The 10,968-nt window shown below is 41.0% G+C and overlaps 1 protein-coding gene across 1 annotated transcript in view; it reads right to left on the bottom strand.

Annotated features, from left to right (window-relative positions):
• LOC109466455 (activating signal cointegrator 1 complex subunit 2-like) overlaps positions 1-10,965 on the bottom strand; it is a 12,158-nt gene extending 1,193 nt beyond the window's left edge. The window contains exons 1-18 of the mRNA XM_019764177.1: positions 10,814-10,965; positions 9,991-10,110; positions 9,408-9,584; positions 8,923-8,981; positions 8,437-8,548; positions 7,613-7,810; positions 6,966-7,186; positions 6,487-6,564; positions 5,781-5,891; positions 5,295-5,369; positions 4,981-5,055; positions 4,399-4,606; positions 3,756-3,857; positions 3,170-3,273; positions 2,429-2,563; positions 1,625-1,888; positions 1,109-1,211; positions 453-544 (exon numbers count right to left, since the gene is read on the bottom strand). Coding sequence (XP_019619736.1) covers positions 453-544; positions 1,109-1,211; positions 1,625-1,888; positions 2,429-2,563; positions 3,170-3,273; positions 3,756-3,857; positions 4,399-4,606; positions 4,981-5,055; positions 5,295-5,369; positions 5,781-5,891; positions 6,487-6,564; positions 6,966-7,186; positions 7,613-7,810; positions 8,437-8,548; positions 8,923-8,981; positions 9,408-9,584; positions 9,991-10,083 — 2,207 coding nt within the window. The 5' untranslated portion in view covers positions 10,084-10,110; positions 10,814-10,965. The remainder of the gene's footprint in view (positions 1-452; positions 545-1,108; positions 1,212-1,624; positions 1,889-2,428; positions 2,564-3,169; positions 3,274-3,755; positions 3,858-4,398; positions 4,607-4,980; positions 5,056-5,294; positions 5,370-5,780; positions 5,892-6,486; positions 6,565-6,965; positions 7,187-7,612; positions 7,811-8,436; positions 8,549-8,922; positions 8,982-9,407; positions 9,585-9,990; positions 10,111-10,813) is intronic.
• Positions 10,966-10,968: the final 3 nt, after the last annotated feature.

Below are 10,968 nucleotides of genomic sequence, written 5' to 3'. Positions count from 1 at the left end.
CAACATCATCTTGTCTTGACTTGTCTGACTTTTTGTTCCTTTTTCGACTTCCAAAAATTTGTCTTCACTTTATTTGCATATCAATCAATAGGTTGTGCTTATAAACCTGCATTTCCCCTCTGGTCTCTCAGTCAGTGACGAAAGCTAGTGGATACTAGCTGAAACGTCTGACGTTTTCAAAATCATATCCAGTTGCTTGAGTAACTGCTTTTTGGCCTACACCTTGCATGTTCCATGAGACTCACCTCCTGCCCTGACGCTGTGCCTTGTACATAATGTATTTTAGTTGGAGAACAGCTTAAATTTTCCACAAGATATTTAGGAACTACAAGCTATTCAAAATTGGTTTAAGTCTAATGTTTAGTTGGAGAACAGCTGATCTTTTTGACAAGATATTGACAAAATGCAAGCAGTTTTCAAGACATCTTGTATTTGTGTTCCATGAGACTTACCTCCTGCCCTGCCGCTGTGCCTTGTACGCTGCCCTCTCTGCTGCTTTCTCCCTTAGGACTGCTGGATCCTGGACAAAGTCTTCCTTCTTATCCTGCAGAGGAATAAACCGTAAAATATCAACATACACAACTACAACATTCTTCTGAAGAAAAATACAATGTACATTTAATTTGTGGAACCTGGTTTGTAGGTAAATCAGAAGTAGATAAGGTGTGCACAAAGTAGTGTGGTTTGTTGAGTGAAAAGTGACCCTGCCTCTGGACTGAAACGTTGGAGTTCAAATTCTGGCTCTTGTCACTCATCCAACTTTCATGTTACTGGAAAGGGAAACAGTCCTTCAGGCAGGAGCTTGAGCTGTGGTCCTCTGTTAATTGTGCTTGTTGAAAAGAGCAAGGGGAATTTTCCTGGTACAATGAACCTGTAAATACTGTACATAGCATCTGTCTTCTTTGTAACAACTAGTAGAAGAGCATTCTCAACTGGTTCAAGATTGCTTTTCACAACTAGAAAATTCAAAGATGCTACACTGTCTTAAGTCGATGAAGGTTAGACATCCAGGTAATAAGATATGCCAAAAAGCAGTTACTCAGGCAACTGGATTTCCAAAATCATATCCAGTTGCTTGAGTAACTGCTTTTTGGCAATACTGTCTTACTTTTGGTCCTCCTTGTTCCTGAGCATCCTCTTCCTCACTCTCCTCTTCGTCCTTCCCTCTCCTTCCTTGGTTACCTGCCAATATCTTCGGAGTCACAAATTCTCTGTACAATGGACACAAAAACATGTCAGTCAAACATTGAACCAACAGTTACTACAGTAAGCTCACGCTTATATCCAGGTTAGACCACACTGACACGATTATAGTCAAAAGTTTATTGCAAGTTCTTGCCCATAGGCTAAGTTCATGTAACATAAAAATAAAAGACGGATAATGGATAACAATGTAGTATGTACTATCATGAAAGTTTATCTGTGTTGGTAGGAACCGTTGAAAAACTTCATCAGGCGATTTTTTTTTTAATTTCCTGGATAAATAAATAAACAAACAAGTATGTGACTACTCTAACTATTAAACACATAATTCTAAGGTATTATATTTCTTTTTTCCCCCAACTTTTTGGTACCATTGGAATGCCCCAAAATGGTAAGAAAAACAATAAAAACAAAACCTCACCTTCCGTACTCCTCCACAGCTTTGTTCTCTTTTATCATCTCGTCTGCTGAGTCTGCATCCATCTCCCCGACATCATTTGTGTCATAAGTATCATCATACTCATCATCATAGTCATCCACCATGTGCAGGGCTGCCATTGGTCCGTTCAACTCCTCTTCTGGAACTTTCTCGTACGTCCCGTAGTTAAAATACTGTTCTTTTAGGGACGAGAGGTCGGGCTTGTCTTCGTCCATGATTTTCTTGGTGTTCACCTGCTTTGGTTCTCTGTAGAGAAACGTTATACAGAGAACACGTGTCAAATGATGAAGTGAGAAAAAGAGTCAAGCAAAACATACATGTGGGTCCTTACCAAGACCTCCTAACTAACCACATTAAATTTAAAGAGATGGAAACAAAAGTGGTATGGCCACGTGTCACGGTCATCAGGACTAGCCGTAACAGTCCAGGGAGGAAGAAAGAAGGGGTGGGTAATGGAAAATATATAGGAGGATGATATCAGAGAATGGACCAGTGCAACAGTAAAGAGAAACATTAAGAAGAACAGAAAACTGAGAGGATAGAGAAAACTGGATGACATTGTGAGAATTTCTGTGGTGCAAAAAATGGTCAAATTTTCGGACTATGGGATAGATAAGAAAACAATTCTTGTTGTCGACTATCAGGATTCAGAATACTGTTTTGAAAAGAAGACACATAGCTAATAAACCTAAAATAGGTGGGTTTGAGATGATGTCAAAGGGCTGCATACACACTAACAAAATTCTTACTGTCAATTTTAAGTTTTTATTGTTCCAAAAATCTCACCGTTTCCCCTTGAAGACTTTAGACATGTCGATGTCGTCCCTGGAGAAGACGTCAAACTCGTCGCCTGCGAAGACGTTTGCTCTCTGGGACAGCAAGGTCGTGTCAACGACCTCTTCCTTCTTCTTTTCAGCTGGCCTGTGTTGGTGAAGACAAGACAAGGTGCAAAGGAAAAATGTTTAATGTACAATGTTTACCTTTGTATGATCTAGTCCAGCAAACTTTACTGCTCTGTTTATTCTTACTCAAACACATTCAATGACATACATATGCAATATGGTGACCAGCCCCTCTAACTCTGTCCTGCAACTTGCTACATGATGTAATCCAACACCACAGGATGTCTACTACAGCTGCTAGTGTGAGAGATGTCTGACCCAGGTCACTGATCCTATTTGTTTGGTAAACATACCGGTAATAAGCTTTATAGTATTTAAATGAATACTAAGCACAGAATGAGAGATCATAATTTTAGCTATAGACTTCCAGGACGTATTATGTAATCCTTGTCTTCCTGAATTTCCCATGTCAACCTCTATACATCCTGGTGGCTCCCGGCCAGATGTGTCATTCTGCCTGTCAATCTTTCACCCACCCTACTGCTGTCAACCTAGATCTGTATGGTCAAACAGGTAATACTATGCAAACCTACAGCTCAGCCACTAAAGCAATTGTACCAAGGAAAATGTATTATTTGTCAATGAATAAATCATGCTGTATATATTAAAATATAACTACATTTACCTTTTCATACTTCTGTCCAGTTTTTGCAGCTTGGCAGGTAGCTTTTCTTCCAGTATGTCATTGATGACTGTCTCAACTTTATATCCATATTCCTCTAGGCAGGCCTGAAAAAAAACATTAACATTGTCCACAGAAGGGTACAGTTACTGTATAATATAATAGTGACAAACAACAATTTTTTGTTGCTTCAACTAACAACCTTTGAAAGAAACTTTCAAGATGACTGGAATTCTTTATACTTACTCCTTTGTTCTATAGATGAAAAATATACCTGTCCAGAAAGGTAACATTTGGAATGCAAATGCATAATGCTTACCTTCGATCACATGGTCTAGCCTAACAAACTACAGCTCTGTTTATTCTTTGCATTCTTTATGGTGAGCAGGCTCTCCAACTCTGTTCTGCTACATAATGTAACCCAAATCCACAGAGTGTCTGCTACAGCACCAGTTACCATGGTGACAGACATCTGGTCCAGGTCATTGACCTCATGCGTTTGGATCCGAAGAAGAAGAGGAAAATGAGCAAAAACAAGATGTTTTCCTTCTGCAAAGGTAAACATAAAAAAGAGATGAGATAACATTACCATAATGAAGCCCTCCCCAAGTTCAGGCAGGAGATCTCTAACTGCACTGATGAGTGAGTCCATCTCTACTCCACTGGGCTGGGGGAAGGCACAGGCTCCCTCCTGGGGATACAGGGAGATGGGCATGGTTAACACACTAACATGCAAAAATTGCATACAATTACTGTGTATAAATCATATCTTGATCCATTAGATCAAGATATTAGACTATACTAGTGCAGCTGTAGAAATGTATGTAAAATCAGGAACAGGTACATGTACCAGTACAGCCATACCTGTACCTGAACTATTAAAAGTGATTTTCAATTATAGCAGAAACATGAATACAACAGTTAACAGAATGTATATTTGTACTTCAGGTATCTTAATGCAGAGAATCTGTGCTGTCAAATTGAACTGAAATCAGGTATAGTGCTGATTTCAATGCCATACAATGTCCATCTTTTTTCAGGACTAAATTTTCATTTTTGTAGTAGAAATAGCACATGTTTATTTAGTAACAAAGCAATACAACAAGTTCAAACTTGTTGAATTGCGTGTGTAAGATTATTCAGGTACAGTGTTGGTACATTGATGTTCCAGTGTTTTGAACCTGTGCCTACTAATTAAATGATTTTTGAGAAGAGTTGTAAAAAAAACTCACCAAACCGTCAAGAGCAGCCTCATCCTGTAAATCCTCCTGCTGTACCCTATTCACAGGTGTCCTTCCAATCCCATCAGCCTTCAGCTCCCCATTCCACGATGCAGCATGATTTGGTCCATTCCCATCACCCCTAGCTCTCCTGTCCTTACCAAATGACTGATAGGCCTGGTCGACAGCTCCGAGAATAAAATCTGTTCTGGTGACATCTCTGTGAGCAACTCTCATCAAGGAAGCACAACTTATCATCAAAAGATATGGCATTAGAACTTGCTGCCACCAAGTACAGCAGGGGCATCATCACCGGACAGCTTTAAACAAAAGTTAATGTTACATGTGAAAAAGTTAGGTGTAACAAGGCGTTCGGTGAAATGTAGCTAGCTGCCGCCACGCCGCATACCTGTGAAGCTGGTGTGTTACGTGGAATAGCAGTTATACTGACTATATGGCGGACTGCCATCAAGCTGCAGTATTGCTGTGCAAGCATGTCTAACCCTCAGAAGTCGGGGAACAACAGACGCTAAATGGGATAGTGAGTGTGTGTGTGTGTGAGTGTGTCTTTTGGATGTGCATTGAGAAGGATACACACTATCACAGGCCTGGTGAATAAGGTCTATGTCCTCTTGTACACTAAACAGGCAGTCTAAATCATGGAGAAATCTGCAACAAGAGAACAATCAGTTACAAACCATCACATTGTACTGTGCTGAATATGAAAACTGTACATTAATGGTAGATGATATTATACAAAAATTACCAAAATAGATTAATTCAGTAGTGCTGGACAATCAGATAACATTGTACAGTAATGATAGTACAGTAAATATTATTATTAGACTAAGTATAATTTTCATCAGAAACATTTCTAGAGTTTCTGCATCTAATATGTATTTCCTCACCTTCTCTCAGACAGCACAGCAGACATCACATGGAGGTAGTCCTCTACATAGTTCAGCACAGCCTCCAGGGATTCACTGGAAATGAGAAATTAGAGATTTTAGACTTTCGGAAATTACACTGTATTGGGTTTTGGTGACCCTGCATTCACAAACCTCCGGAAAGTGTTTTCATGGATGTATTGGAACTGTATGATGTAATGAGATATAACACCACTTCCTGAATTCCTCCACATACTACCCACTTACGCCAACCCAATATATGCTGGGTCACCAACAGGCTTGGCGTTCCTTATCAATCATCTGTCAAAATCTCCTCCCACCCACCATCAGAAACACACAGCTCAGTCACCCAAAACAATACTTCTGTAGTGTTTCCAGATTCCCAGTGTTTCACCTATTCTCCAGAATAGCTTGCAGACAGCATGTGGAAATAATGTGATAATAAAACCACTGCAAAAGTTTCCAGAGTTACAGTAGTTGTTTCACCTGTTTTCTAGAATAGGTTGCAGGCAGCATGTGGAGATGATGTGATGACATAACTTGACCAGCATGCCTCTGGCCTGGCTTAGAACTGCATCTAACTCACTCCAGCTGGTCCTGAAAACAACAAATTCAACTCTTAGTGTTCAACATAGCATATGATAGCAACAATCTATTTATTTATTTGTTTGACTGTAAAAAGACAATTTGTACAGCCAGGGCAGCCCAACTAGCCAGGAGGCTATTGTTAAGGGCTTGCCCTGCTGACAATCTATTCAGTCTCTCTGAGATTTCCGAATTCTGGATTAAGATGTTCATGACCTTCAAGTTGAGATCTTGATGGAAGGGTTTTGCATTTTGCTGAACGTATTTGAACTAATTTCTACCATTTCCTGAATTCATCCACTCCCACCTGGCACATGCCGGGTCACCTTCCCAGTCAATCAACTGTCAAAATCACTTCCCACCCACCATGCAACAGAAGCAATTAGAACAGAGAGACACACCCACAAGTCAGACACCCAAAAGCAGTATGTACAGTATACTTACTTTCCTACCCAGAAGTAAGAAAGAGGGCATTTCTGAAGATGTCATTGTCAAAATTTGGCATTGCATTTCTTGTGCTTTCTTTTCAGAAGTATACAATGTAAATACAAATGTATTACTAGTATATGGAACTTCTGATCAAGTTCCTGACAGTAACATTACTTACTTCCCTGTCTCCTGAGATATTCTGTCCATCAGCAGTATCTCTAATGCTGGAACAACCAACTCATAAAAACTGCATATTCTGCAACAAGGAAAACATATAAAAAGTCAACATGAGGCATAACATATAAATTACATTGCAAAACAAACTTGATTCCCATACTGTACTTTCAAATACATTGAGATTGTAAAGAAAGAAATGTCAAGGGATTTGGGGCTCTGCAAACAAACACACACACACACACAAACCCCACACACAGCTCAGCCACCCAAAAACACCTCATATGCATAGAGGTAAACAACTGTACCTGTGTCTAAGCTTTTATAACCTGTCATTTTACCTGTCAATCTTCCTCCAACCCATGTGCTGTCAACCTGCTATGACCAGGCAAACAGACACACAAACCCACACACAGCTCAGCCACAAAAACAACAACCGCACCCTAAGTACCAATGCTTCCATACCAAGTGTTAGATCCGTACCTTGTTACAATGTTCTGCTGATGAAACACCCTACACCCACTGGGGTAGGCCTCTAGAAACACCAGTAGTGTGACAGCAGAGTCCCTCATGTACAGGAGGATGTCCTGTACCTCTCCCACACTCATGGCCTGTAGAGGGGCTGCTTTTCTTTCGCTCAGCTTCTGCGGCACAGAACCACCCTCGTCTGCCAACCCACACTTCTGCATGATGTTGTCAAATACCTGAAATAAAGGGGAAAAATATTCAATAATTCAAACCTCTCTATGTTAGGAAGACATTGTTTAAATCTCATTGCTCTTAACTTTTTGCCTCATAGTTATGGGACTCTGCTAGCACACAGAGTTGTATCAAAGTGTTGAGTTGCTACAACAACTGTTTTCACATTATAATGTCATTATCCAGATTTTGCTGTCCCAGAAAAATGTTTGTTTACAATAGGACTGACACATTTGATGCCACATGGCGTAAAAAAATTTTATTCTTTCATTTCCCATATGTATAACACCCTAAGTAGCAATATTACTACATGTATTAATATGATTTCTTATTGACAGGATGGTCCTGTCAATTGTGCATGTTTTTCCACTACTTACAGGATTTCAATAGCCTTAGACTTTTATCAATGAAGATTGATTACTGAATCTTACCTCAAATATCGTTGGCCCGACTTCTGCCAAGTCGTTGTTGTAGTTGGGTTGTTGTTTGAAGACATTGTCTACCATCTTGGCGAGCACGGCCATGTTCCCCCCAGCGTACAGCACACACAGGTCCATCAGCTTGGGAACGTCAAACAAAAAGTTCTCATACAAGATGTCTCCAAACGTCTTAGGAGTGAAGAAGTTTTCCTGGAGGAGAAATAAAGTACAAACATTACAGAAAATGAATAGTTTCATCGTGAATAGTTTCATCAGGAGGAATAAAACGGTTGCGCAGAAAGAGACTCTTTATTTAAAAATAAAAAGACCTTTTCTTTGCAACTGTTTTATTCAACAAGAAGTTCTTGTACAAGATGTCTCCGAATGTCTTAGGACTGAAGAAGTTTTCCTGGAGGTGAAATAAAGTACAAACATTACAGAAAACTTCTGTGAATAGTTTCATCAGGTTGGTAAGTCATTGAATAAAGAGACTCTTCCAGAGTTACTAGGCAACCAGATGTTTTATTCAACCAACATTTCAGTGATCGTCTGTCACATTCCTCAGCGTAATTGTCGTTGGTTGCATAGAAGGAGTCTCTATATTCATTAACGAAAACTTAAGAACACTCCTAATTAACACAAACTGTTGATTGCATTTAGGTAGATCCTCAAAAGACAAAAATCTTCTGTTCAAAGTAAAAAAAAATGTGTTTCTCCGGTCATGGCCTAGCTACAATTCAGTACAAAAAGAAAACCGTCATTCTTCATTTTGAGCTTAATTCTAAGTACCAGTAAAACATCAATCCCTTATCATTAGTGGAGGTGAGAACTCTGACCTTTGACTCCTTGTGTGTGGCCATCCTCATGAAGACCATGAAGAACAGCCGGTGTAAGGTCTCCTCCTGCTGTTTCAGGTCAGCAGGAAGGTCAAGTGGGGGGTCATAGGACCTAATGTGGGAAAAAGTGTTAGAAGATCACAAATATTAATTATAAAGTTTTGAATATGATGTATTCTGCACTAGATCAATGTTGATCTGTCTTAAGGGCCAGACCGAGGTGTTTTTAACTCTTCATCTTGTCTTTTGTTTAACTGTTTTCTCAATTCAATAAAGATGATGTCAAACAAAACTTCAGTATTTTACATACAAGAATGTCCAGGAAAAAGCTTTCCAGAAACTCTGACCCCAATGCACAGCCGAGAGAGATGGAGGCAGTTGGTCAGACACACCACCATACAGTGCACCCAAGGTACATGGTACTTTACCTCTATCTTTGTTGCATGCATGTGTGTTTGCTTTGTGTTCTTGAGTGATAATGATTACCTTGGTGCATTCTGAAGGTAGGCGTTGAGACAGCTATGCAAGGATTCGTCAAAGATGGTCTGAAATAACAGAATGACAAAACAGACGAGTTTATCAAAGCGCTATTTTCTGTATCTGTAGGGTTAGGGTTGGGGTTGGGGTTAGGGTTGGGTTAGGGTTAGGGTTAGGGTTAGGGCTAAGGTTAGGGTTAGGGTTAGGCTAGGATTAGGGTTGGGCTAGGGCTAGGGCTAGGGCTAGGGCTAGGGCTAGGGCTAGGGCTAGGGCTAGGGCTAGGGCTAGGGCTAGGGCTAGGGCTAGGGCTAGGCTTATGGTTAGGTTAAGGGTTGAGGGTTAGGGTTAGGAAATGTACCTGGCACCAGAACTTGCTGTGAGTGTGAGTCTGCTGCAGTAGCCAGTGCAGGGTTAGGGTTATATGTAGGGTTAGGGTTGGGGTTAGGGTTAGGGTTATGGCTAGGGATAGATGTAGAACTGTAAAAGCTAAGTACCTGGCACCAGAACTTGCTGTGAGTCTGCTGCAGCAGCCAGCGCAGGTCCTGCTCTAACAGAAGCGCCCGCTCCAGCCACTCCTCCAGGGTTCCCGCCCGCTCCTCCTCCCCCAGGGCGGCCGGGTCAGGAGGGGCGACGTACGGCAGGAAGTTCACCTCAACCACCCACCGCGGATGCTGCAGAGAGAACACAGGTGATCAGGGCCCTACACCCATTACTCAACCGCAATATTAATGGGGGTTGACATTGTTTACTGGTAACTCACTTCAGAGAAGCCACGATACAAGTCTTACTGAGTCAGTTTACTGAAGAAATACTAGAGTGACTGGTTGGAAATCTCTTGGATCAAAAGTTTTAACTTTAAACAAAACACAGGTGAGATAGGAGCAGTCATGAAACCCTGGCAACAAAATAAAATACAATTAAAAAAGCACCACTCATGGGACCAATAAAGTCTGGTCTAAATATCATAGACAGGTAGTCACTAAAGCCAAAAGGTAGGATTTGTAATGCTGTAATGTGGCAATGGAAAACCATAAGTCGAGTATATCCGATTAATAATTGGGACCACCAAAAACTCACCAAAACAGGGACCATCTGAGGCGTGCCGAACTCATCTTTAACAGTGACGTACTGCTGGTCCAGGGGCTCAGGGCCACTCTTCTTACCGCTCATCTTACTTAGGGTCAGGATCTGGATTATCTGTTTTGAGAAGAGGAAATATATAGGTTCTGTAAGAATGTTAGGAGAGAAGAAACAGAAAGACACTCCTGGTCCCAGTCCGGGGATCGAATCCCACGCCAAACCCAGGCACCAGCTCCAGACTCCGACGCTCAAATGATTCGGCTAAAACGCCTAGACCCATCGGCCAGGTCAGTGGGTAGCACCTACATGTATAAACCCCCCACTGTTACAATTCTGTGGGGCAAGTCTAGGTGTCTATAATATATTGCCATGGCCACTTTTTTTGTATCCATTGAGGACCCACAGAGGCCAAAGGATACAGGTGACCAATATAGACTCCCTTCAGGCTTGTCCCACAGAATCTGCTTGGAGATTAGAAGACATTTCATATTTGGAGTACTCTATGAATGACTACACATTTCAAACTTTATTAACAAGTTAATGTTATCACAATTGGTTCGCCATAATTAGGAGAATAGTCAGATTTTTCACTTTTCACAACGAATTGCTCTCTTTACAATAACTTATGCTCCTAACAGTTACACAACGTGCACGGACTACACATATAGAGACATGATACAGCATTTGTTGACATCACGTGTTGATGATACGGATATGGACACTTGTGGAAACGCCCCCCTCCCCACCTTACAATTTCGGCTGAATGTTCTCAGGAAATAGCTACTAACATGCACGAAGAAGCGTAAATATGATGTCTTACCGAAATTTTCCTTCACTTTTACTTGAAATGGACTTAAAGTGGTGAAGATGATCACAGAATAGCTTTGTTATTGTCCATACTTCGGCACTGTCTGGCCAGCTTTAGTGATTGCACAACTGTCGTGAAATCCTGCCGCAAGGCGTCAAAAACGTCGT

This window comes from Branchiostoma belcheri, unplaced genomic scaffold (assembly GCF_001625305.1).
Source record: "Branchiostoma belcheri isolate BF01 breed outbred unplaced genomic scaffold, Haploidv18h27 scaffold168, whole genome shotgun sequence".
In the NCBI taxonomy this organism is placed as follows: Eukaryota; Metazoa; Chordata; class Leptocardii; order Amphioxiformes; family Branchiostomatidae; genus Branchiostoma; species Branchiostoma belcheri.
The sequence above is the reverse complement of the archived record's forward strand: the minus strand, read 5'-3'. Positions and strand labels throughout refer to the sequence as shown.